General features: G+C 47.9%; 2 protein-coding genes across 10 annotated transcripts in view; one reads left to right on the plus strand and one right to left on the minus strand.

Moving 5' to 3' along the window:
- Positions 1 to 18,091, plus strand: LYSMD4 (LysM domain containing 4). Of its 2 annotated transcripts, XM_072345773.1 has the most exons (5): positions 1 to 146; positions 733 to 1,032; positions 10,191 to 10,300; positions 12,142 to 12,426; positions 15,450 to 18,085. In XM_072345773.1, the coding sequence occupies exons 4-5, from the start codon at positions 12,157 to 12,159 to the stop codon at positions 16,092 to 16,094; spliced, it is 915 nt and encodes a 304-aa protein (XP_072201874.1). In that variant the 5' UTR covers positions 1 to 146; positions 733 to 1,032; positions 10,191 to 10,300; positions 12,142 to 12,156; the 3' UTR covers positions 16,095 to 18,085. The 2 variants fall into 2 exon arrangements, with proteins under 2 accessions (XP_072201874.1, XP_072201873.1); XM_072345772.1 differs by lacking the exons at positions 1 to 146; positions 733 to 1,032; positions 10,191 to 10,300 and adding an exon at positions 11,629 to 11,805 and having other exon boundaries at positions 15,450 to 18,091.
- Positions 18,092 to 18,601: 510 nt separating this feature from the next.
- The window catches only part of MEF2A (myocyte enhancer factor 2A), a 76,567-nt gene continuing 67,668 nt past the window's right edge, over positions 18,602 to 27,500 (minus strand). For all 8 annotated transcript variants that reach the window (XM_072345090.1, XM_072345093.1, XM_072345096.1 and 5 more), the window contains 3 exons: positions 26,486 to 26,612; positions 23,023 to 23,149; positions 18,602 to 22,532 (listed from right to left, as the gene is read on the minus strand). In XM_072345090.1, the coding sequence (XP_072201191.1) occupies positions 22,175 to 22,532; positions 23,023 to 23,149; positions 26,486 to 26,612 (612 nt within the window). In that variant the 3' untranslated portion in view covers positions 18,602 to 22,174. The remainder of the gene's footprint in view (positions 22,533 to 23,022; positions 23,150 to 26,485; positions 26,613 to 27,500) is intronic.

Consider the following 27,500-nt stretch of genomic DNA (forward strand, 5'->3'; position numbering starts at 1 on the left):
CATGCTGCAACCAGAAATGGATGATGAAAGCCATATGCGAAGAAATGGTCCTCCTCTGAAGAGCTCACAGACTGCAGGTGGTGATGAGGAAAAGATGGATTCCCAAAGCAGCTACTTGGCATTATTGGCAGCAGTGATCTGAAAAGGTATGGAGATGAATGTGTGCTTCTTTTGAATTAGTCTATGCTGTGATTACCATGATAGCAGGGAATGGAAAGTGATATCCCCCACTGGTTTTCTATCCTCAGACACATTTTTTTTGGTCATTGAAAGCAGCAGAGAGTAAAATCCACATCACTTCTGAAATGCCCCATATAGCAATTGAACTGCAAGATCCAAACCCCAGCTTGGCTACTGCTCAAAACACAGGCTGGCAAATAGAGGGAAGTGCTGATTCGTTCAGCAGGAGAGTGCTGGTAGCATGCCAGTCTGTATGACTGCTTCTGCTCCCAGAAAACATCAACTATCAAAAGACTGTGGACAGTTTCCTGTAAGGTCATTGCGTACAGCATCATTTTGCAGCCATTGTGATGACAGGCAGTGAAACAGATCAGAGTTTGAAAAGGAGGTGTCCTCTAATGGAACACAAAGCTGAGAGCTACCTGGGTCTGGCTAGCAAAGCCAAACAAGTCGTTCTTGTATTGGGGTTTTTCTTTTCTTTTTTTTTTCTTTTTTTGTTTTCTTGGAAAAGACATTATTTGAACACTTAGCAGCTTCCATTTATTTCCCCAGCTCTGCATTTTTCCCCTTGATTTTGTCTCTGATGGCTGAAAGACCCAACCAGACCGCAGCTTTGTTTGGCATCAAACTTGCCTCCTGAGATGATCACACAAGAAGTCTTTTATCACTTTGGCGGCTGAGAGCCAGAGCTGCTTGTGGTGGAAGTCGCTGGGACTGTAACCCCGGGTCGTCGTGGGATGAGAGTCAAGCTTGGCCTGTCAGCAAGGCGAGTTGCAGCAGTCTGAGCCCCTGCCAGGACACGTCAGTACTTCTGAGCGTGCTTCCCCCGGTGCTGCTCTCATTAAGGAAAAGGTATGAAATCCACATCTAAGTTGCACTAGTCCTTTAAAAAAATGAAGTGTTGTCTAAAATAAAAATCCTGTCCAGAATCATGGTCTAATATAAATCCAATTCTATAAATTGAATCTCTTCTGCTCTCACTGCCTAATAACCTCTTAGTTTTCTTACTGATCTAGTTCAACTTCTGTGCTATCGGCACTGTTATCCTCAGCACTGTCACCTCTGCTTAATGCCCAGGTTTGTGTCAAGGAGGATGTGTCCTGCTGAACTCCTCAGCAGGTCTCCAAGGCTGCAGTCACCCTTCCTTGCAGCTTCCCCAGTTCATTCATAGAGCCATTGCCTCTACAGTGCCATTAGCAACAGTATTGCCTGCTCCTGATTATTAAGTATGGACAGTTTTGCAATAGCTGCATGCACTGTACCTTTGCAAGCATTGCCTTTTCCTTGTCTGTCCTCATGGCTTAGTTTATTTGTATGCAAGGCAACAGCAATGTTTATCATGGCTTCCCATCAGCTGTACAAATTCAGAGCAGAATCAGCTGTGTGCACGTGTGCTTTACCATGAGAGCTTCAGTTTTTGGGAGGTAGGCTCTTGGGCAGATCCTATGAGATCTGGTGTGTCTTACATGTGTTTCTAGACAAAGTGCTGCCTTTGCATAGACTATAAGGGCACATGGGTATAGCATAAGAAAGGAAAAAAGCACATTTGTTTGTTTTCTGGTCTCCCTGTAGATTGGGTCTAAAACAGAACTATCATTCACTGTGAAAAAAAAAACAACAAAACCTGACAAAAACATTCTCATACTTGCAAGAAAATTCTTATATGTTTTTCAGGGTATTGCAAAGACTTGCAAGGTTCCTCCTCTCTCCTTCCCCACCTCACCCCAAATACTTTCATTTTTGGCTAAAAAAAATCGCAAGTTTGAGAATTTTCTAACCATCGATGTCAGCCAAAACCCAGGCCCTTTGCTCTGATTTTTCCACTTAATTTTTGAAGTATTTTCTGGCAAAACAAAAATATTGTTTTGATGGAAAATTTTCAACCAGCTCTGCTCACGAGTTTCTGCCAACGGTCATACAGGCAAAACAGTGCATCTTCCAAGAGGGGAGACTGTCCGAGAGGGCCGAGCACAAGGCAGGCAGTGACTAATGCTTCCCTCCCCAGCCGTGTGCCCCAGCCAGCACTGTGCTATTCTGCAGTCTGCAACCCTTGGTGAGACCCATCTTTCTAGAGGCGTTTCTGGTCTAAATTTCTCTTGGCAAGTCAGCTCCATACTTCAGGTATTTTGCCCAGTTGAGGGAAGGTGTGGGTGGCACAGTAGGATCACCAGGAGACCACAAGACTTGGAAGAGAGATATTCTGCACTTCTTATCCACCTTAACTAATACTTGGACTCCTGCAGGCAAGTACCAGCTGGCAGGGAGAGGTGGGGAGATGGGGCCTAGTCCAGCTCACTATCAAAACAAACTTCCCTGTGCTATTGTTGAACAGAGCTGTTTAGAAATACCAGCAGCTGAGCCATGCACAGGCATGAGCAGTCTCCAGTGTAACCCCTGAGAAGCTCTGTGGGGAAGGTTCTAAATTGACTGGTAGACTGAAATGACACCAGTCACATCGCTGCTGTGTATCTGTTACCCATCTGTCTCTTGGGATGGTTGTTCTCACGCTGAATGTGGAGCATGAATTCAAGGGAAGCTCAGCTACTCTCAGGAAGTTATTCCTGCAGAGATGGGCAGAAGCTAAATTTCAGTATTTGGCTTCAGGAGCCAAAAAAGCTTCTGCACGCTGACTACTTGAGCAGTATCCTCTGAGGACAGCCATTCTGCAGCAGTCCCTAGTAGTTGCCAAGTACTCTGAGATCTTCCAATGAAAGGGTTTTTAGATGTGGAAAAGTTTATAGCCCTTCTCTGACCATTGGTGATTTTAGTGGGTTAAGTTAGGAACAGGAAATACAGTGACTAGAAGAAAGCCATTAATATTAAATTCCAGCCTTTGCCAGATAGTCTTATGTTATCTTTGCTCTTTCATGAAATACTTTCCAGTTTTCCTCGCAGGGCATTTGTTAGAGGGGTAGCAACTGAGGAGCTGTGTCTTGGCACATCTCCACCTGCTTTTCTGTAGCACTGCACATTTGTGCTGTGGGATTTTAAGAATTTCCTTTGCCTTTAGAATTGATATGCAAACAGTCAGCTGTACAGACATCAATCTGACCAGTAGACGTGCTGCGTGACCCAAGAAATAATACAGGTGGCCAGCACCATGCTGGTGACTCCAGAATTTCTGGAGAAAACAGACTTGTTTTACTATGTCTAGAAGATGGGAGGTCCTGTATACACCGTCCAGTAATGTAATCTGCTGTGCTTGACTGATCACAAAACACCCACCAGGATTTCCCTAACAGCACTCTTGATTATTGCCAAGGAAAGCAAAGGTTTGTAAGGAATGTGAGCCATGACCTTGCCACCTCAAAAATAGCTTGGAGATCTCAAGATGCTCATTTCAGCAGCCGAGCATACATCCCCTTTGTGCTATACTAAGTCTGCCAGGTTGATAGGAACCAGAACCTTCCATCTCCAGCCTGCGCAGTGATCTAAGTAACCTTTCATGCCAGAGCAAACATAGAGCCCTGTGCAGTCAGCATACAGTTCTGCCAGCATCCCTTTCTTCAACTCCTCAAACAGTCATTGACTCTGTTGTGCTAAAAGCAGCTGGGATACAGTTTCTGTGAAATGGGCCATCTTAATTTTCCCACCTGCCATGTTGCTGTAAGTCACACTACGCATTTGTACTGCCATGTGATAGGTATAGGTTGAGAGATATTAACACAGGAGAGATGAAAGTTTCCAGCTGCGTAATCCTGTTCATGCCATCTCTCCCACTAATGGCTTCATCAGGGCCAAAAGCTGTATGATTGAGCTGTAGTGTACGTTGTAGACAGATGTTGAAGCCTGAAAAAAGAATTTCAGCCTGGAGAGTCTCATATCACTAAGCAGGTTGTTATCTGGGGCAGTAAACTTTTCTGTTAAAGAGAAGCCTTTTATTTCCCATTGATACTTGTCAGGTGGCAAGGAGAACCATTCTCCTGTCCCACAAGGCCCTAGCTGCAGACACTGCCTTGGAAGTGAAGCTTGCTTTCATGGCTACGGCAAAGGAATGGGAAGCACGAGATCTGGCATGAAGTCCTCTTCCCTCTGAAGCCAGTGGGATGTTTGCCATTGGCTTTAGGGAAAGCCAAGATTTCGGTCTGCAGCCAGATTGCTGGTGTGTTGTGTTGTGCTGTGTGCAGGATGAGAAAAGGTTCTCGATTTCCTGATGAAGCTGTTACTGCCTCAGCTCCTCTGCTGCAGATAGCTGCCTCTCACCTGATGCTGCTCCCTGCTTGTCTCCCTGTTTTGAAGTCTTATTCTTAGGCTAGAAACAATTTGAGGAAGAGACTGGTTGCATGATTTGTGCCTGCTTGTATTGTCCCACATCTGGGGCTTCTGGACATGTCCACTGCCAAAACATCCCCTCCATCCTGGATGATGGGTGATGCAAGAGGATGGCATAATGCAGCAATGAAGAACAAATAGGTGATTTGAGTTAAGTAAAACATATGGGGTTTTCTCCAGGTAAAGAACTTGAATCAGCTTTAGAATTTTGCTCTGTGGTTCAAGAGAATCTGAAGAGACTGTGAAGACGGTGCAGACAGGCCTCACTGTTTGAGACTTTGACAGCATGGTTTGATGAGGGTCTTGATTTTAACAGCACCTCTTTTTGTCATGTCTCCACTCTGTCAATGTCAGGTGGAAGCGAAACTGTGTTAGTGATGAGCAGTGGTATAAGTATCCGTGAACCTGACAGAAAACTTTGGTGCTGCAGGGTTGGCTTTGTTATGTAGTACATAATATAGTGCTCCTCTGATGCATTGGAAGGCCTTGTTCTCTCCTCTGAAATGCAGGTAAAGGAAGTCAGCTCAGAGCAAACTGAAATCATTACACCAAGCAGCCCCGTTTTGGCCTATGTAAGTCCTGCTGGTTTTATTTGAATGGACGCATGGTGGAGCCTCTCTATGCCAAGGAAAAGCCACTGCAAGCAATTCTCGCTCTTTATTTGTATTTCTCCCTGATGAGGATGTCTTTTCCCATTCATCCTGTGGGTTCGGTCTCTACTGCCCCTCTCTGGAAATATTTGTAAATGCATCATATCTGTGAAAAGGCACGAAGGTTTATAGGTTTATCTCCTGGACCAAGAAACTGCCCTGGCTTTTCTCGCTTCTTTAGGATGCACATGTTTTGCAGCATCTTCCCCTCCTGTTCAGCACAAAAGGGGCAAAATCAAAAGTGAGAGGAGCACAGGATCCTGGCAGTTATTAAAGGCGAGGCATCATTGCCAGTGTACACCCATTCTCCCATGTACTATGTTGGTGATGGCCTCATGAGCACAACCCAGGAACCAGCTTCTCTCTGACCTTTGTGGAAGAGACCATAATGGAGCTCCCTTTTTGATTCCGGATCCTGGACCTAGAAACTTTTCCTTGCAAGGTTGGTGTCTACATGGTGAGCCCCAGCTTGGGCCCATGAGCAGCTGTAAACACAGCCTGCTCCCTAGACTGCTTACCCACCACTTGCATGAGCATGTGAAGTGCAAGAGCTCCTGCAGCTGCAGAGGCTTTCCCAGCCCTTGCCTAAAAAAAATAATAATGGTAACATTTTTTTGTGGCATTTCTTTTTCCTTATCATCTGAGTAGGTCCCTAGCACTATGTTAAAAGTCCTCTGCTGCCCACTGGGGCCCCTCTCTTCATGGTCCATGTGGCCTAATGGAAAGAAGGTTTTCCCATAAGAACGTACCCATTCCTTGGCTCCAGTTAGAGAAAATTTATTGCTGACGATGTTCTTCCTCGCATTGGCTCAGCTGAGAGCCTGATTAGCTATTTCCCAGTCATCTTGAAGCCCAAGGCCCATGTTTCTTTAATTCTGTCAGATACTTAGGGAAATGGCTGGGAGTATTGTAAAGCAGCTTCTGGCAGTGAAGAGTCCCAGGGAAGGATCACATCGACTCCTGGTAATCATTCTCAGGCTGTCCGTTGAAACCCTGCCTATGCAAAGATCCAGGGAACTTCAGCATTAACCAGCAGGGACACCATAGAAAAAGGCATTGGTCAGCTTTTTCTCCTTTTCTGTAGAAGTTTTGGCTGGTTGTGCTTTGTTTGGTACCTGGTGATCATGCTGGTAGTGCTAGTGTGTAAGCTACTGTTCATTGTGATTGCAGCATTAGTAGATCTTTACTGGCAGCCAGACACATCTTTCATTGCTTAATGCTTGCTCTCCCCAGTTTCCCAGTGCTGGGACCAGGCTGTGCCATGTGCATCAGGCACGGGTGAATCAATTAATTCCCTGCAACTCAGGGAATAGCAGAGGTGCCATTAAAGCGTTGCATGGCTGTGGATTTATGAAAACTGAACTCTCCGAAAGAACAAGAGTTCCCCGAGATTATGGTTCAAAGTGAATAGAAGACAGCAGCTGTCAGAACAGTTCCTTGGGTGTCCTTAATGATGCTTGCTTAGCACCTTTGGCACCTTCAGGGGCCACTTCGCTGCCCAGCTATTTAAAAGGGCAGAGCCAGCTTGGGGCTGGGACCCTCCTGTTGCTCCGTGTGCAGGACACAGTTGTATCCGCCAAGGCTGTGCTCAGCCCTAGATTTGCTGTAAGATACAGTCTCATTTTTTCCAATTTTCCTCCCCGCAAATTAGTTTAAAGGGAATGGAGGCAATGATCTTGCTACATCTCAGTGCATTACTAGCCAGCTCAAATGACTCCTCACTGTCTTTTCTTCTACATGAGACTCTTAATGCCCTAAGTCTTTGCATGTTCTGGCACAAAGCCCAACTGAAGCATGAGCTCCAACAGAAGTTTTAAATTTAAAGCTGTTCTTTTGGCTTCAGAAAGTCACAGATTGAAGTTGAGAGATGCATTTCAGCTGTTTACTTGCAGATCTGCAACAGCCCTGTTGTGCTGTTGCTCACGCCTCCATCAGGCAGTTGTATTAACAGCACTTTCCAATTAAAGTAGCAGCCTTAGTTGCAGAGTAACTTGTCCATTTATCTGGTTATTATTTTGTAAGTACTCAGGAGGCACAGAGCTGCTTTGTTTCCTATCCCTCGTTATAATCAACCCATCCTCGTTTCTGGTGACTGGGATTCTTTTTGCTGTTTTTTATTTCTTGCCACTTTGAGCATCAGCTTGTGTCACCGCTCAGACACCTCCCACAGTGTGGAGTGCTGACGAGAGAGACCAGGTGAATATCAGGTACATAAGCAACTTCTGTAGTTCTGCTCACCTCCAGCAGCAAGAAGGACATCCTGCTGTGGAAATAGTGCTGTCAGGAAATCAATCACAGAGCCTCGCTATGTAAATTAGGGCCACTTCCCTGACCTAAATGCTCCTACTCTGAAAATGTAGCCTTTAACACATTCACTGCCAAGATCAAGGCTTTTCCCCATCACCTGAACATTCAGAATCTCTGAGATAATAAATGATATCACGTGAACCCTACATCTCTCTTCTGATGCAGTCAAATTAGAGCATCCTTTGCATTTCACTCCATCCTGCCTGCAGTGCAACAAGCTCAGCAGGCTCCTGCAGTGGTGGGCAGTGGGGTCTGAACTGAGCCCTGGGATTTTCACTCCCTCCGTATTTGCCATTGCAGACAATGGTGCCACTGTCTGCCAGTTGAATGCTCTTTGTAACACGAGCACAGAGTGCTTGGACCGGAACTGCAGGGACAGGAGGAAGACCAGATGCAGTGACAAAGGCACAGGTTTCCGGGCTGTGAGGCCACAAAGCTCCTGTCTCCAAGGATGTGCTTTTCCCACAGCGTGGTCAGCCGTGGCTGTCAGTCTGGCCTTGTTTGTGTCCAACACAGTGACCCTCAAATGTTGAGATGCCGCAGTTTCACGAGACCTTGCGAGGATGCCACAGCCGCAAGTTCCTGCAAGTTTGACAAGAAAGCAAAGCCTGCTGCTGCCCCCATGTGTTACTTGCTCATTACTGTTGCCATGCACTAGTGAAGAAGGGGAAATCCTGTTTGGGAGAATGAAGACTAGCCAAGCTAAACACAGCTTAGCCATTTCGGGTACTGAGGTCAGAGGTCTTGAACTGGAAGACCTTTTGGTTTTCTCTGTTCTTCACATTTAAGAAAGTGCAAAGTTGGATTGGACATGTTTGGAAGTGAGACAAGCTGGAGCATGCAGTGCAGAAAAGCACAGAGAAGTCATGTCCATTCTGAAAGGATGCATGTGCAATGCTTGGAGACTGCCATGCATTGCTGAGCGATATCAGATATCAGCACAGCGTGTTCAGGCTTGTTGGCTCAGGCTGCGAGGAGTGCAGAATGAGAGACAGCTCTTGGCAAGCTCTGCTCACATGATAAGGTCATTGGAAAGGCAAGTGATGCTTTCAGCAACCTGCCTTTCCCCAGTATCAGCACCAGCTTGAGCGAAGACTCACTTTGTGCTCCTGTAATGTACTGCACACCGCGTGATGCCAAGGACAAAAGCTTCCTCCCAGATGCACTGAAGAAGTGCTCTTCCATCCAGTGTCTCAGTCCCCAGCTTCCCACCCTTCTTGGCCATGTCGTGTTCCTGTTTTGAACCATTAAATTCAGATTTAATTTAAATTCTCTCTGGACTAGTGGCAGCTCTCAGGCAGAAGGGAGAACAGGCTGTGTGTAGCTACTGGCTGTCTGCTGCTTCCCAGCAGTTACCATTTACCTTCTGGACATTCATTACAGTTCTCACAGCTTTATCCTTTGCTGGGGCTGCACATGCTCATGACACCGGAGTAAACCAGTCCTAGAAGCTGCCTGAAACCTTGCCTAGTAGGTAAGCCAGCTCAAATGGAGCCAGTGCGTGGCTCAGGGCATCGTGCAGACTGACGGCTCCAACCATCACTAGCATAGTTTCATGGAAGAGTGGTACTGCCTATTTGCCATACCTACACCAAGAGCCTTGTTGGCCCCGGCACCGTTAGCAGATGGGCCAAGGAGCAGTGCCTTAGCAGGATGTTGTCCACAGAGTGCCCTAGACTCTGCTAAGAGCTCTCTGAGAATATATGAAGGAACAATATATGCTGGCAGGGCTTACATGCTCCAGCAGTTGGGGATTGCAAACACATGCTTCAGCTATGCAAGAAATCTCTGACTTGTTCTGAATGCGATTCAGCCTGGATTTCTTCCCAGGAACATTCCTGTTCTTCACAACTTACCAGTTGCAGGAAGGGGGGTGGAGGAGCAGGGTTTTACTAGTACTCAGGATTTTAAGAGTAAAGGAGAGGAAAGGGAACAAATCTTATGGCGTGTTCCCTAGCCAAATTCCTCCAGCAGGACAGGGTGTGGAGTGTGGGTTCCAGGATTTGGCACAATCCCAAGAAAATACAAACTTCAAAATTAAAACCACTTTTAATTTGTCATTTGTTTTTATATAAAGAGTAAGTATCTGTTTTTTCTTAAGTAATTCAGTCTCTGCTATCACATAAACCAGGCGGCCGGAGCCAAATGGTGCTGCTTGCTGGAAGCCAAGCACAGAACTAGGTCTCTGAGCAAAGACACGTTACCTCCTCCAGGAGACGGCAGTGCTGCTTGGATCTGCACTGTGGCTCCCAAGATGAAAGTCTCAATCCTGAGTCACAGCGCAGTTGCAAACTTAGTCATCATAGGTGGGAGTAATGATGTCTGAGCTGGAGATGAGTGATGAAGCTGCATATTTATTGTAATACCTGCTGTGTTACAAGGAGGGGGAAGAAAACTTGTGAAGGTGAACATGAGAGCTGTGTTTCTTCCCTGGAAGAAGTCAGAGGTGCGCTGTGCCCACAGCTGCTCGCAGGGTTGACAAAATCTGCTTCTTGCAGGCAGCAGCAAGCTCCTTTCTGGGGAGGACTACAAGGCACTGTGTCCACTGTGTGTGCTCCGTGCTGCAGGGCTGGGTGTCACTTTGCAAGTGGGTGTACCCTTATGTAAGGAAGATGTAAGCCTTGTCTGGGACCAGTTGCCCCTCCATTGGGAATTCTCCCACAGACAAGGTGTGCAGCTTTTTGTAAGCCAGGTCTTGTGGCTGCTGCTTGAACGCAGCCTTTGTGCTTCCTTCCAGGTGTGACCCCTAAACCATCACTTGGTTCCTTGTTTTCCGCACAGGACCCTGGAGGGCTGTTGGTGGCAGGATGCTGCTGTGTGGAACTGCCTGTGGCTGAGTTTGGAACCTGCAGAGTGAGACGTGCCCTGCCGACTGGAGAGCATTCTGAGAGGTGAGGTGGAGCCCAGTGCTACCCAACGTGCACTTAGAGTAACCCCCAAAGCTCAATTAACTATATTAAGTATATGCCTGTTATTAATTTAATTTAACTGAAGTTTCTTAAGTTGCGTGCCTGGTGTATCTATCTCTTAAACATGTATGACATGTATGTAATTCAGAGGTGTACACAGTACTGACGTAAGCTTAGTCACTCCAGACACGGGAGAGTAGAATTTTGTTCTATTTGGTTCACACTTCTGAATTTAAAACAGAGGGTAACTCCACCGACACGTAACTCAGCAATATCAGAAGTATCAGTAGATTTCTCTTGCCTCACTGTGCTCTTTTGCAGTCTTTGGAGCTGGAGCTCAACTGTACAGAAGTAACTGGTTGAACCCGAGAAGCAGATGCTACAGAAGTGTTTCTTTACCTTGTGCCATGTGTTGTATCAGGACTATAGTTCGGTATGTGTGAGGGTTCCCACCTCCATCTTTTATTGATTGCTCCTGGTTCTACATTTTTCTAGTTAATAGCCCACATGGCAGAGGAAATGGTGAACGATTTCCCTCTGACTTGCTTTCATTAGTCCCACATCACGGATCGGGTCGCAGTTACTGATGGCCGCCGTGATTTATGAACTGCAGCTTTCAGGGCAGTTGGAAACCGCCGGGTGCCAACCTGAGCAGCTGCAGCCCAGCAGCCAGTTTAGTGCTGGTGAGCGATGAGCTGGGATGTGTGAAACGGCCCCTAAGGCAGCCGTTAGAGCTGGCAGCCATTAGAGCTGCCTCCAAGTTGGGCGCTCAGCCTTTGGTTTCCCAGCTGAAGGTGCTGCAGTGATCCGAGTCACTGAGGGACCTGACATGCAAATAGTCGGTCTGACTGCAACTGAGCTTTTAGTAGGTTACTTAAAGGGAAACAAATGAACATACAAGGAACGTGTGTGCGAAATGGAAATGCTCCTGAATCAGCCTGCATAGGAGGGGAGAAGGAGTGAGGAGAACAGCAGATCTGGATCAGATCATGGCAGTGAGAAGGAGCCCTGTTCCAGTTCATGCTCTTTCTGGAAAGCCAGAACCGAGATCTTCGTTGAGTTCTTTACCGGAATGTGATTAACTCCGGCTCTAGAGAAGGAGCTCACGTGGCTGCCAAGGCTCCATGTGAGTCCTACACGGGAGCAGCGCGGGCCCTTTAAGACGCGCCTCACGCGGCGCGTTCCAGCGGCGACCTCTCAACCAACCTCTGTCTGCCGCCCTTCCCCTCTTCCCATTGGTTGAGTGGCGTTGAGATCCCGCCTCCCCGCGCTTCCAGCCAATGGAAGAGGGAGTTGGGGGAGAGCCGGAGTTAGGTTGGTGCGCGCGGCCGATGTCCGGCGGGGAGTGCGGGGCCGGGCCGTGGATCCGCTGAGGGCGGCGGGGCCTGGCGGGACGGTCCGGTCGGGCCGAGGCCTTCCTGTAGCGCTCCGCCCTGTAGCGCTCCGCTCCGCCCGGCCCGTTCGCGTCAGCACCGCGTCCGGCGGAGGTACGTGTGTGTGCGGGGCTGGGGCTGCGGTTTGCGCGGCCGGGCCGTGTGTCCGTAACGCTGATAGTGCGGAGAGCCGAGGGCTGCCGGGACGGCGGCGCGGAGCGTAACGTGGTCAGTCGTTACCGGCTGGATGCGCCGCTCGGCCCCGCTGCGCTGTGCGGCCGTTGTTGTAGCAGCGATTCCCAACTGAAGGGGCTGCTTTCTCTTGTTGGGCGGTGTTGGGTTGCGCGGGGCGGAGCGCGGCGCTGTTCCGCGGTGTGTCCCACTGCGACTCGGCACCTGGAGCGGAGATGGAGAAGTTACGCAAAAACCGTAACAGCTGTTTCGTTCCAGGTGCTGCCATAGAAGATGAGGCTGAACGAGAGCCGCAGGCCCTTCCAGCCCCCTGTCACCATCCACAACTACCCGGGCGGGCAGGTGTTCGTGTTCCCGAATGGCCGCTCGGACTCGGAGGAGTCGTCGGACTCGGAGCTCACCGTGATGGAGCTGCGGCCCAGGGGCAGGGAGCAGCAGCGGGGCGGCCCCGAGCGGGGCAGGGCTGGGGATGTGGTGCTTCTGGAGAGGGAGCTCACCGAGGACGACAGTCTGAACAAGCTTGCCCTGCAGTACGGCTGCAAAGTAAGTGTTGTCTCTCGTTGCTCTTGTTTGAATTGCTTCATGATCTGCTGCACACATCACGTACCTCCCGGAGCTGTGTGAGGGCTCCTTGCTGTATAAGTTTGCTCTGTGTATTTCATGGGTGGGCAATGGAGAAAGTGAGCTGGAGAGAGGTAAAAAAAAGAGCTTTAGAGCAAACAGCCGTGGGAGGTGCCGTCCTGTGTGACCTGGTTTCGTGGTTAATTTGGATGACCTCTGCAAAGCCACGATTTGTACTTGTTGAAGGGAGGGCACAAGGTTGGAGGCTGATATTCTGGGTTTGAAGTGGAGCGTTCAATAGGAAAAAATGACAACCCTAACAACCTGATGGGAACGTTAGGAATACCCCATTGCTTAGCAGTTACAGCTTTGTTTTTTGAGCCTCCTTTTACCTAGAGGCTCCTTTATCTACAAGCTGTGCTGTGATTAAGAAGTTGCATAATGGAAGCATTTGGACAGTGGCCTGGTTGGTGGTAATGATACGGTGCTGGCTGAACTGTTGCAATGCTATTGCGCTGTCTTGCTTAATAACACAGCTGTAAGGTACAGCTGAAGCAAGAGGGCTTAGAGAAGCTGAGACAATTCCTCCCCTCCCTTAGAAACAAAAACAAAACAAAGAACCTTCTCAATGCTGCTGATGAGCTGGTGCTTGTGAAGGAGAGAGCCTGGTAGGGCTTAAAGAGGCTTTGATTGCAAGCAGTAGAGCCCTGGCAGATGGGCCTCCTGTGGTGTAAGTGAGGAGTCCAGCAGTCAGAACGCCCTGCCTCCCTTCAGAAAGCACACTGCTGATTTGTTCCCATTGCATTGGAGAGGTGGAAATCCTTCTGACTGTGTGTTGGTTTACAGGCTGACACCGGTTGGTATCGATGTAGTGTGTTGGATTTGCACAGTTAAGCAGCTCCTGAAAGAATCCAGGATGTCAGTAAAGAAGATTTTTAGCTGCAAAAAAATGTGACCGTGTTTGAAAATTCCAGGATGAGCTTTGCTTGAAATGAATGAGGATTCATTGGTTTGGGAGTCAGCGTGGCCTGCCTGGGGAGGGGGAACTGGGGCAGTGCAAGGAGGTTTTGTTTGTGCAGCAGGTAACTTGCAGAGATGCAGAGCTCTGCCAACTTCCCATTTTTACTCTTACCATCTATATTCTGGGCCTGCTTTGGGCACAGTTCTCAGCTGGGCTCACTGCAGCCAAACGTGAGTGCAAATAACAAACCTAAATGGCATGCTCAGCCCCGTGCTGTGCGCTCTTCCCATCAGTTTGTTGTTTTTGTGTGCTCTACTTTCTAGAGCTATAGCACAGCGTTGCATTTTGATTGCAGGCACTGCAGGGGATGTTTACTGTCCCAGTAATCTGTTTTCATTGGAAGAGAACAGAAAATTGAGGCACAGCTTCAGTTAGGGGGCTTAGTGTCAGATTGTTATTTCATAACAAAGTCATTTGGGAGACTTTAATTCCTGGTGCTCTGCTGAGGGAAGCTGTGAGGAGTCTGATCCAGCAGCTGAGGATCCGGCAGCTGAGGATCCCCTTCGCTTCAGGGGCAGCAGATGAGGGTCTGCATTGAACACCCCATTTCCAGATGTCTCAGGCTGTGCTGAGTTAAACATGATGTTCAGGCATCCATCTCCCCTCTCCCTTTCAGTGCAGTCCTGCAGCACAGCTGTGACAGAGCAGACCTGCCTGTGGAACTGAGGCTCCCAGACAGCGTGGGCTGAGGGGAGAACAGGGTGCAGCTGTGCAGGCAGAGCCCTGCAGGGCAGGGAGCCTTTCCCCCCTGGCTGGGGTGGTTCCACGCTGCTCCATGAGCAGCAGAGCCTGCAGGCAGCCGTTCTGCAGCCAGCAGGGAGAGGGTCGTGTTCTTGTAGCAGCTGTTTGGGAACTGCCATAGGGCTGCCTGCTACTTACCTGTGTGCTGCCTGTTATAAGGGCAGATCTTTGCCATGAGCTGCCAAGTGATGTTGGAGCTGATGACGCTCATTGCAGGAAGAAAAGCACTTTATTGGTTTTAATCCTCATGGTTTCATTGGTAGCCTGACATTTGTGAGTGTGCAGTGATTCTTTCACACCTGCCTGGCTGCTTTGGTTTGCTGCTGCATGTGTTGATGGGCCTGTTTGTTGTCTTTGCTAGATTCAGGGGGCTATCAGTGCACACTGTATTAAGCTGCCTTCTCTTTACTTAACGCTGAATAAGGAAATGCTGCCTTACTGCTGACTTTGCTTTCTGGTACTAGTGGTCCTTGTTGACCAATGCTGTGTGTACGGTGCCTTCTTTCTTGCTGCTCTTATTGCTGTTTGTGTGACTAAGCTGGGTGCAAACACCGCACACAGGTGTGGACCCTCGGCTGATGGTTTGTTAGCACACACCAACATCCAGAGCTGCTCACAGGTGGACATTATTGCCTTCAGTGTTTATCAGCAGGGGAGGGAGAAGCGAGCTGCATGGAGCTGTTATGTGGGGAGAGGCTCAGCAGTGTGAGCAGAGGGTGCTCATGTCTGCATGGGAGCGGTGCCTGCTGTTCTGTCCCAGCCTGCAGTCTTGCTTTCAGAGCTGCCACGTGCTCCAAAGATGCTGTTGCTGTTCACCTCGTGCTGCAGTTCTCCCCTCTCGTTCAGCACTTGTCTGCTGTTTAAGGTGCTGCTGTTTTCAAAAGGTTTGCTCCAAAGACTCTTCTTGTTGTAACTTGGATTTAAAAAGCAAGTGTGAGAAAGGTAATGAAAGCAAAGAGAGAGGAAAGACTTGGTAAGAAAAACACAGCTTACAGGAGATGTGAAAGCAGCGCAGATGTACGTGTGGTGGGTGTACATGTAATGGATGTAACAGGAGCAGCTTTAAGCTGCAGGACCTGGAGCACTTCTGCAACTGCTGGGAAATCTCTGACGATCAGTAACCTGCTTGCAGGCAGAGCTTGTCTTTATCTTCAGGCTGCTTTTGTAGCCACTTCTTGCTCCAACACTAGTGGAAGGTTGGGTCGTTTTGCACTAATACTTGATGTCCTTTTGGATCTTGCAGGTCGCAGACATCAAACGCGTCAACAACTTTATCCGGGAGCAGGACCTGTACGCTTTGAAGTCCATCAAGATCCCGGTGAAGACCCACGGGCTGCTGACAGAGAGCAGTGAGGAGCTGAGGCCGCTCCCAGCTGCGCGCTCCCAGAGCGGGGTGACGCTGGTGGACGTGCCGGAGCCTGGAGCTGCTGGCAGCGGCTCTGCTGACGGTGGGCAGCTGCTGGACTACTTCAGGGGCATCGACAAGAGCATCCAGGACGCCGTGCAGGCGGAGGCGCAGCTGAGTGCTGAGTACTGCCTGGAGGCTCCGGAGAGGCCGCTGGTGGAGCCGGGGAAGAGGGAGAGCAGCAATGGTGCAGACTGTGGAATCCAGTGGTGGAACGCAGTTTTTATTATGCTCTTGGTAGGAATTGTCTTGCCAGTATTTTATATCATCTATTTTAAAACACAAGAGAATGGCCCAGCGGCCCACACCTCCAACACAACAACAACCTCAAATATTTCAGCAGATGGATTGGAAGAGAAGCTACTACAAAGCTCAGCTGTAGAAAAGAATGCTAAGGGGGAGATACAGCCAAACACTGCCTCTCCTCCCAGCACTGACGGCCATAAGATGGTGACTCTGACTCGAGTGCAGTCGGGGGGATAACACTACAGATATCTATGTTCTTTTTTAAAGTAGTCAATGTAGTTCTGAGCTTGACTGAACTGAAGGTGTGATTTAATGGAAGAATAAGGTGCTCTGTTGCTTGTAAAGAACAACAGGCAGCCGGCTTAGCATTTGTGAACTCTGATGAGGGAAAGCATTTGGAAGCAGTTTGCTCTTCGTGCTTCAGGTATTTCTGAAGAGCGGTTTTGTCTAAGAAGCCGAACCCGTTATTGTGTGATAGTGCAGTGCTGGTGTGACTGGAAGGCTGGCGGCTGTTTGTGTTTTTAAGAAAATACGTTTTGCTCAGAGGTGAGGATTCATCCTTTTCAGTGAATGGTCATTTTCCTGCCTGCAGAGCATGGCAGCCTTGGCAGACCCAACCAAACAGTGGTGGCTTTTAGCTGGTTGGCCGGTGTGTGGCTCAGCTCAAGGACAGCAAGAGCCTCAATAGCTGCATCCTGTGCACGGTGTTTCAGCAGTGGGTGGTTCGAGTCCTGCAGTGGGGCGGGGGAGGCCACAGCTTTTCTCCTGGTGGAAGTCCTTCAGAGACTGCTTGGAGCCAGTGTCTGTGCAGGCAGAGCTCATCGCGGAGTCCTCCAGAGTCAGGGTTCTGCTGGGCCAGAGCTACAGCGGGCTGACAGCAGATGGCCGCAGTGTTGGCAGGAGATGGTGAGAACAGAGTTAGGTGTGTGCGATGGTGTGCTCTTCTCAATGGTTTATTTGGTGTGGGGAAGTCCAGCTGTCACCTGCCTTTGCCTTAAATCCATAGTGGTGCATCTCAGACGTCACATTGCAGTCATGGACTTGGGTTTCCTTGTTTGTGGTGCTGCTGAGTTTGGCTACAAAGACCAGCAAAGAAGCTCAAAGTTGTGTCAGGTAGTCACAGAAAGGTGGTGTATCAGATCCTTTCTAGATGGGGACAGGGAAGCTGCTGTGTGCTGAACAGGCCTGTCTGCTCTGAGTAAATAGGGATGGATGGAGGTTTGTGTGGCTGAGCTGTCTGTAAGCCTGATCCGTGTGCTGTCAGTGAACACTACGTGCTGGAAGTGAGGAGCAGTGAGGATTTGGGGGAGTTTTGCTGCAGAGAATTGTCCTCAAAACTTTGCATTCAACAAATTCAGGGACTGCAGACAGAGGTGAACTCGCCTGGAGCTGAATGCTGAGGCATGAAACCCCCAGGGGGGGACGAAGGCCATAACCCAGCAGCAGCCAGCTGGTTGTGTGTGCTCATGGTGAGCCTCGGGCTGTTTGCACAGGGCTGAGCTCTCCTGCGGAGGAGGCAGAGCTGGTGGGCAGCACACACAGAGGCAGTTCATCTTTGCCCTGTGCTGCCTCCCCACCATTTGCTGTGTTCTCAGCAGGCTCAACAAGAAGCCTGCAGAGAAAAAGCACAGAATCCATTTGTGGCAAAGCTGCGGAGGTCAGACCTGAGCTGCTGGAGCAGTGCCTGCCTGCTGCGGGCCTTGCAGCAGAGAGCACTGCTGCCTGGGGGCTGCAGAGGGTCCCAGCAAGGGGCCTGGCTGCAGTGTTGGGTTGTGATGCTGGACCTCATGTCTGTGGCCATGCGTCACCACATGCAACTTGGTTTGGGTTTTGTTGGTTGTTTTTTGTGTTGTTGGGGTTTTTTTGTTTGTTTTTTTTGTTTTTCAATCCTTTCTGATGCTGCCTAAAACTGAGCAGGAGTGAAGGAGGAGGTGGGTGAGAGGAGCGGCCTGACGGCATCTCCTGCATGGCACAAAAGGTGTGGGGGAAAGGAGCAGAGCCCTGCGGTGTTACACTGTAACCCGGGGCTCCCGCAGCCTTAAACAGTGCTCAGGCTTTCCTGAGCAAACCCAAGTTGTGGATGGGGAACCTGAAGTATCTTGTAATGGGGGAAAAAAAAGCTTGTGTTTTCTTCTGTGAAGGACAAGTATCCCTTGGGGGTGGGAGGAGGGGGGTGGTTACCTTTAAATGAGGTGAGATGAAATAAAAGCACAAGGGGCACTTACCCACCCCAGACTGTGTGTTGGGTGTTTGTTTTGCTGTTGTCTGGCTCGTGGTGGTTTCTTGGTGTGTTGCATTATGTGCCTCGCAGCATCACGGAGCACTGCAGCGTTGAAGCGCTGGCAGCGTGTTGTGCCATCACGTTTGTTTTGTGCCTAAGCCTTTGTTCTGCAGAGGTCGGGCAGCAGCGCTGTGACCTTTTGCTGCTCTCAGCACACAGCAGAGCCCGGGTGGAGCTGCAGAGGGGCGGCGGGATGCGGAGCACGGCAGAGCTGCAGCAGCAGGGAGTGCCAGCGGAGGGGCAGGTGAGTGCATCGTTGCCTTCTGCTGTTCTTCTCTGTAAGTGCTTTATAATCTTAGAGTGCTTCCGTTCTTGAGTGTCCAAATAAATAAAGGAGCTGTGGGTACGGCTTGGAAGTGGTACCTCAGGACCGAACGTGGTGAGGGTTTGGGGTGCTGCAGGGGGAGCAGGAGGGCACGGAGCAGACAGGGGTTGTGCTCTGCAAATACGACAGAGGCTGGAGTACACAGTAAAAGCCAGTATCTTTACTTTAGTGAATGCAGGATACAAATATTTTACAACAACCTCTAGCATTTTTCTTAACCATTTGATAAAAAGTTCACTAGAATATTTATTGTATATTGAAGAAAAAACAACACATTCAGGGAAAAAATCGAGATTAACTTATTTTTTTCTTAAAAGATTCGTCTCAAGGATGGCAACAAAGTCCAGCTTGTGCCGCCAAACGGCTTATCATCATTAAACCGTGAACAGCTTCTTTGTGAACTGTTGACTACAAACATTTACCAAATACATAAATCTCTTTTAAAAAAGCCATTTTAAATATAGCAAAGCAGTGTTCTCTTGCACAGCAAAGTGAAGAAAGTTTCTACTAAGATTTAAACGTTTACATTGAAGTCTTTCTTTCACATTCGAATTTAACTTCTTCCCACGATGGGCTGTTAGGAGTTGTTATGTTCCTTATTTACTATGTATTTCTTGTGCGCACAGCAATTCAAGGTTGGGATGCTCTTAGTGTCCTCGGAGTGAAAGCAAAGGCTGAAGCGTTGGGACAAATCCCTGACCGGGGACTTTGAAACAAGTGTGAATTTGTAACTACTAAAGTGAGAGCTGGGAGATGGAGGTGATCGATTGGTCACAACAGGAGATAAATAGACAGATAGAAATCTGAAGTCGCTCAGGCCTCAATGGGTTCAAACCAGGATTGGATTCACTTGAAACTTCAATATATTTACTTAGTTAAAAAAAGTATTTGTCAGCGGTTGAAATATCTGTGCTGCGTCTTTGTCTCGTTACAAAACATCTTTACAATTGCTAAAAAAAGTCTGTTCCAAAGTTAAGTTACCTGTTATTACAAACCAGGACTCCCATTTATTCAGGGGCGGGAGGTTCTCCCGCTGGGAGGGAACATGGCCAGCATCTCCTGCCGGGTGTGTGGGACGGGATGGGGCGCCGGGCAGCACCACAACAGCCCCCCTGCGGTTCCTAGGAACAAACGTGTCGGGTTTTTAATTCAGAGGTGCGATTTCGATACAAACTCTAACCCTTATGTAGCTTTTTTCTTTAAGAAAACAGTAATAGTACTGTTTACAAACCTGCATAGAAATAAAGACTATTGAGATACAGTCAGCAAAGCCATCTCGTAAGGCACACAAGAAAATAGACAGTAAATGTGAATGCAGAACTCCCACTCAGATGTACAGCAAAGTTCATATATGTGCATAAATAATGAAGAAAACCACATAGCTTTTCCAAGCATTAAAGGGATCTCCGCAGTGGTAACTGAGTTCGGACACCTGTGAAATCAATGAGCTGCTGGGACAAAACTCTCCTTGCCCTCCAGGCTGCCACAGCCGGGACTGCAGGACGTCACAGCTGGGCAATGGAGCCACTGAGGCTGCAGGTGTTCAGGGATGGCTGCAGAGCCGCAGGCAGCAGCTCCCATCTCCACTCTCACCTTACAGCCAGCAGCCACGAAAGTAGCTGGAGCTGCCGCTGTGGGAACACGAGGGATTTTTGTTTCTCGCACCCCTTGGTTAAAATATCCGTTAATTACTTTAAAAAAAATCTGGCACAAAGCTTTTATAAATATCAGGGGTCACTTTATGGGGGTTCGGTAACAAAATAGCACTGCTGGCTTTTTTTTTTTCCTTCCCCAGAACCACCAGCAGCAGCGAATTCATTGAGATCTACGTCATTTGGTTCCCAGCATGAAAGGGGAAGGAAGGGGATCTGCATGGAGCCCGGAGCGGCACCAGCTGCCCACAGAGCTGGAAGGCTGCACGGAGCTGGTTCCCCCGCAGGTGGGTGTTGCTCCCAGCTCTGGCTGCCCTTCCCTTCCCCTTCCCGCAGCTCCACGCTCTGTCTCGGAGCAGCAAAGAGCTCTGCACGTCTCCCTCTGAAGCTTTGGCCTTATCCCAAACCATTTACCACCTCAGGAGCCCTTTGTGCTCATCTGATATGTGTTCTTTATTTCCCTAGCAGGACAAATCAGGTCAAGCTTTTTCCACCGCGTTTGTTTGTTTGTTTCCTCCTCAGAAGAGGCAGTTTTAAACTGATGCCTTCAGATGCGTTGTAGCAGATGTGTTATATTTATGCAGGATGAACTTAACGCCGGGTTTGTTTGTTTGTTTTTTGCCACTTTGCTATTTATATACATATATATAAAATGTATAATGAAGCTTAACCATACAGCACAGAGATTACAATTGAACGGCACACATTCACCACCAGTGAGGGGGACAACCCCTTTATACACCCTCTGAAAAATCTGGATAATAATATTAATAATAATTAAAATCCAAAGAAAGTACAGTATATTTAACAAAATAGTAAATATTAAACAGTGAATACTCTACTTAATAAGGACCTCGCCTTTCTCAAGTCGGCGTCAATCCACAAAAATAGACTTTTATATCTGGTGACCGTACAATACAGAGGTACTTACACCAAGGTGATCATATCTTTAAGATGCTATATACACGACGAGTTTGGCTCAAATTTCAATTTACATAGAAGTGTTCATGGCTTATTTTTCCCCCAAGGTTCCGCCTGCAAGTTTTTCCTTTTCATCTCTGAAAGCAAAAACTAGAAAGTCAAAATAAGATAAAACTATACTCTACAAAAAAGCTACAACGTACAGCTTTGGCTTATATAAATAATTCATAGCAGAATGTGTTCAAAAGTACTGTATATAACTTTATATATAGTCTTCAATTCATTCGGGTATTGTTTTCTTTAATATAAAATATACACGAGCTAAAATCCGCTTCTATATTTCTCAAAGGTACGAACGTAAAAACAAATTTGTCCAACATATCCCAATTATAACTTAATATATTACTTTTACTTTGTTAATGCTCTATTTCCTAGGCTAATATCTTCTGAATATTTCATGCGAGTTCTCTATGTCTGCCTTTCTCTCACTCGTTAAAAAAATCACTTCTTTGACCCAATACTATTCTTTTATTTTTTTTTTGCACGTGCAAAACAGGGTTTTTGTTTTTTTTATTTTCTCTAGCATCAGCCCTTCTCCATGCACCCTCTGCAATAGAGACCCATGCCAGGTGGGGTAATATAAAGGTCATTTTATGTACAGTATTGCTTTCTTCTTCCTGCTTTTCTACTGCTCTGCTGCTACAAAGCATTATTTCTTAACTACGAGTAACCATACAGCTTTAATAAAACACACAGGGACGTTACTACAGGCGAGCCCTCTTGGTTTCTGCAATCTAGTGTGGTAGGATTATAATACGGGTACAATGTTTCTTTGCAAAACAGGTTATATTATTAAAACAACAAGTCCAGGTAAGTGCCAGACTAGATCAATACCTATAGGATTGTTCTGTTACGTTTTACCATGGGACATCTGCAGCTATACAAGAAGTTTGTAATAAGTGCCTGATGATTCTGTGTATGCTACACACACTAGCACATATATATGCATGTGAAGATATATATATGCACGTATGTATATACATATAAATATACTTATTTCATGTCCTTATTTATAAATTTAGATATGTCAGGACAGTTCATTTTGAGAGCACAAAACTGAAGAGGCAACACCGCAAGTTTATGTCACCCACGTGTCCATCCTCATTCGTTTTACTGACGGACTCTCCCTATCTTCTGAATTTGGTGGCCTTCCCAGCACCACGGGAGAGTGGAAATCGCTCCGTGGGTCCTCCCGGTCGCTGCCGTCGTAGGAGCTGCTGGAGCTGCTGAGGCTGTCGACAGGAGAGCGGCCCAACTCCTGGCGCTGCGGCGGCTGCTGTGGGGGCTGCGGGGGCTGCGGCTGCTGCGGGGGCTGCTGCGGGAACCCAGAGGGAGTGACGCGGTCCCGGGGAGGTGAAATGGGTTCTGATTTGATGTTGATGTTTTGGTTGGTGTTAATGGATAAATTTGAACCCTGAGATAGCTGGCTGCCAGTACTGGGGGAAAGAAAACCAAAAGGAAGAAATAAGAAAACGTGAGAGAGGAAAAGAAAGCGGCAGTTCATGCATCTGCTGCACGGTGCTGCCGTGTAGTTCGACATCCTTGAAACACGCATGTAAATAAAGGCCACTTACTAAGGAGAAAGAAACATCAATTAGAAACATCAATTAAATACCTAAGTACTTCTATGGACATTAAGCACAAACAGCAATGGTTTGCCATTGAAGTTAATCGTGTTGGTGACTTCAGCAAGGAGGTGGGCATGCAGGGGTGCAGCCCCTCAGCTTCAGGACTGAGTGAAGGGGCCGCAGAGGATACAACACAGGCTCAGAACTCCTGCAGCCCACGGGCCGACTGGAAAAGCAATGTACCATTGGCAGCAGAAAAAAAAAAGCAAAATGGTTTTGTGTTATGTATTTCCCAGTGCAGATTATTCACCTTGAAGCTCCCCGCCATGCAGTACTGAACTACTACAAATCTACTTACACGAGAGAGCTGAGGGTTGCTGGACCGAGATGGTGCTGCTGCCAGGCAGATACCTGCCCTAAAGACAGCATTCCTGGGGAGTTAAATCCCTGCAGGGCAGACAGGTCTGCACTAGTCAAGGAGTAATCTGAGGGAAGAACAAAGAAGTACATTAACAGATTTATTTATATATACTTACATATATAAACACATACGAGCATATGTCAGACAGACAGAGACAAACATAAAGGCTTTCTGCCCAGAGCACCTAAAGGCAGGTGGCCCAAAGGGGTGCTGTGAGCAAAGGCACTGCAGCATCTCTGTACCTAATGAACTCATTTTAAAAGAAAGGCATTACTTAGGAATACAACTTACTTAAAGGAATAATAGGAAAACCAACACGTTCCTGATCACCAGTCAGTGTCAGGCTGTAACGCTCAGACAGTTCTCACTTCTCATTTGCACACGGGGAGTTATTTTCATTTTACCATCACCACCCTCTGCTTTTCTTTCAGGTTCAAAAGCGAAGCTGCAAATACTTGTCTGCTTTTACTTATCATGTAACATCGCTTCCTTAAAATAATTCCTGGCATCGAGAGGGTAAGACCAAAAGCTGGGAGCCAAACGTACATCACCTGCAGGGTAACCACACATTCCCTCCAGTAGGACTGCAGGATTGCTGTCCTGGCATCGGCCTAAAATGCCAAAACCATCACAGTCCATCTCTCTCGGTCTCCCCCTGCCCACACACCGACTCGTTCTGTGTTCAACATGTCAGGATTTCCCTCTTGTTGCCCCACAGAGGGAGGCCAGCAGCTGCGCTGCTCAGAGATGCATGGACAGCACTGCATGAATCTCCATGAGGACACTGGCAGTCCTGGCTGCAGCCCAGCACACTGTGCTACCTATGATGCCTTTTTGTTTCTTCTCAGCTGGAATTGGTACCCTGCAGTAATCTGAGATTTGCATGACAAAAATAATCCAGCCCTCCAATGACGAGGACATGGACTCAAACCACAGAGCTACCAGAGCCGTGACAATCAGCAACACGTGGACATAAGCCAGGCAACTATTTTGGTTCAAAGTCAAATTTCTTTTTCTTAAGACCCCTGAAAGGCTCTGTCTAATAGAGACAATCTCAAAGTACCTGAGAAACACTAACAGCAAAACACAGCATTACCCAAAGGCAGGGGGCTGGTTTGTAGATGTTTCCTAGCAGTAGCAGCACCCGGCTGCAGTGTGGGACACCACGTTCATTGTGTGCTGCTCCAAGGACACAGCGCTCAGCCCCCCACAGCCCTTCATGCTCAGCACCGCTCCGCTTCCTGCCACACGGTGCTGCCTCTGACCATCACACAGCACAGAGGGAACAGCACAACTGCTGGAGGCAGGAAAACAACTGCCGTCCTCTGAGCGGGCACAGGAACTGCTGGCTTACTGGGATCAGCAATTAAACAAAGCGTATGGACAGTCTTTGTAGCAGGAATCATGACCAGGTCAACATGCCCAGTATATTCATGCTGCAGTTTTTAATCTTAAACAAGAAGCTAAGCACATTTCTTCACTCAGTGCACTGTTATTGCAGCCCCATCCTGTTCATTGGCCACGCCAGCCCTCACCCCTCAGGGCAGCAACCACCTGCACACGTCTCACTCATGCGGGTGCTCCTGCAGCAGAAACCTTTACTACACTGCTGACTGAACAGTCCCCGTGCAAACCAAACCCCTGCATGCAGTGGGTGCACAGCAGTGCCTCTAAGGCAAACCAATGCAGAAAGAGTCCTAACAGCGACTAATGGGCACACTGGTAGTTGTAGGTAGGGTAAATGAGACCAAAACAGACCCAGTTGTTGAGCTGACAGATGGCTGCAGGTAAAACTAACAAAACATCCTGAAGACCTTTAAAGTCTTTTGTCAGGAAAGTGATTCTGAAGGGCTGGCACTGTTCTGCTCCCTCTCAGAACAGACTCCTGATGGTGCCCATCCTTGCAGAAAACAAACACAAAAAGCCTTTGTTTAACTCGACTTCTTGCTACTTTCTACATACACGCAATAAAGTTGCTCTGGATTTGCCCTGACCTTTGCACAAGGCCATGCTTTGCTTCCTGCTCTGCCCTCTTGGGCTTTTCTGCCCAGCAGAGCCTCCTGACAGGAGGCACAAAGAAGGAAAGACAAAAGGGAAGAGCTCGGGTACCAGCAGCTCAGCCTGAGCTCCCGCTGCCCACAGGACATGAGACAGCCCCGAAACAACGGCACATGTGCCCTCTCAAAAAGAGCACTGCCGTGTTCTAAAAAATGGCTTAAATTGTAACACGTCACACACCGCCTTGTCTGTTCTTTGGGTTCAGAGCTCAGCATGCACTACAGGCTGCCTCAAATCTCAGCCCAGGAGGAGGCTCACACACTTACCACCAGAAATCTCCTTACAGAAGTTTTCTTGCATAAAACAATGTCACCAAAGAAACACATCTATAGACTTATTGGCAGAGTATTCAATACAACTGGACTTGAATTCTGCTTGGCGTACATTTAATAAATAACTGAAAGCCTACCAAGTAAGACTTCAATGGTACTATGGCCAACGCAATGCTGCCCAGGTCAGAAATTCCTGTTCTAACAGATATTACAGCATTTACATTTGAATGTCCTAACTCGATTTCACCTGAACAGAACAGCACACTGGGCAACTATTTCCTTTGCTTTCCTGCTTGCTTTTAAGCAACAGCTAACTTAGTTCAGACCTAAAATCTTACACAGAGAAACAATGCAGTTTCTCTGCAAGTGCATCTGGAAATTAACACATCACAGACCATCAGAGACCATCAGGCCTATCAAGGTTACCAAAAACTCCTTTCCCTGTCGCATACAGGCTCTGTGACAAACACAGCAGGCTCTGAGTGAACTCTGCTGGTGTGGAGACCAAGCAGAGGCACCACAGTCTGAGCTACATTCTGAACGTTACCCAATTATCTGAATGACATAAAAAAGCAGCTTTAATGTCCTTCAGACACTCCCAGCGATGAAACGCCGACTGTGCCCACCACCACCTCCCTGCCTCGCTCTGGAGATCACAGCCAAAGAGGAAGGGGCCGTCCTGCTTTTGGTGAACTGGAAGCCCTCCCTGAATCCAGCTCCCTGGTGCCACAGGAGCTCAGCAGAGTGCAAGGCTCGGTACCAGCACTGTGTCAGTGGGAGGTTGTCACCTCACAGATGGACAGCGAGAACACCACAGCGACAAGGCAACGCTTTCATTGCGTCTCTGCCTGCATTCAGCTGTGCACAACTTGACTGAAAGCTTCTTCCGCCTGTAAGTCCCAACATTTACACATTTTGCATTCAGTAAAGCTCATTTTTGGATGAATAAAAGCCTTCATTTCAATTGAGCAGCAAAATAAAGCCAAGTGTCACAGAAATGCAAATTTTTCTGGGCTTATGAATCACAAAACCTGGTGTGTCTGAGGAACCGCGGCACGCACAATGCTTACCAGTGTTGTAGGCAGTGGGCATGGCCGAGTACACGAGTCCCTGCGGCGGCAAGCTGGGAGTTGTCACAGACACCACAGGGGTAGCGAGGGGCTGCGTGGACTGAGAACTACTTATCCTTTGGGTGTTCTAGAAACGATGAGAAATAACAGCACGCCTTGTGATAGCAGTCAGAGCAACAGAAACTTACGTGCTAACAGACAAACAGCACTCAGATAAAACGTGTCACTTAGCTTTGTATTTTAATTAGCAGCACATAGCTTTAGTCGGGATGGATTTTCTAAACGAACCTCAACATTTCAAGACTCAACCACAAATGATCTCAGCAAACAGAAATTAAAAGGTAAGACTCGCTGGTCCCCTCCTGAGCGTGCACATTGTGTTCATCTCATGGAGGACAAGAACTTAAAGCAATTTCTTAGGGATACATACAACAATTCTCAGAAGTTCTTAAGTGACTGAAGGGGCTACAAGCCTTATTTTGAAAGAGGATCTAACACAGAAGGTGAGGTGCAGCTCCATTAGGGAACAGACCCCACTTTCCAGCTGTTGATCTGACTGTCACATCTCAGCCACCAGCTCTGACTCTGCGCTGACTGCACCTGCCTGACAGGAACGCAGTGATGGTGCACAGTTCTGCTGATAAGACCTTGGCCAGGACACAGTCCTGTTGTTCCCATGGCTCCCGAGAAACCGGTGAAGCATCTGTTACAGTGCAGATACGTTTCAGAGCAAATGACATTTGAGTTAATGCAGAACAACTGTGCTTTCTGACAGGAAAAACAGCCGTACTCCACAGTCTCACATTATCTGTTCTCGCTGTAGGCGTGAGCAGTCTTTCTTTGCCATATACTGGAGTGAACATCTGCAGCAAACATATCACTCACATTAAGCTCTTCAACAGAATTTGCTGTTTAGAAAACCTTACATTAAATATTGTGCTGAGTGCCAGCAGACAGCAAAGTGCTCTGTCACAGACATACAGCTCTCAGTGGATGCAGTGCTGCGGGGTTTCTT

This window comes from Excalfactoria chinensis, chromosome 10 (assembly GCF_039878825.1).
Source record: "Excalfactoria chinensis isolate bCotChi1 chromosome 10, bCotChi1.hap2, whole genome shotgun sequence".
Classification (NCBI taxonomy): Eukaryota; Metazoa; Chordata; class Aves; order Galliformes; family Phasianidae; genus Excalfactoria; species Excalfactoria chinensis.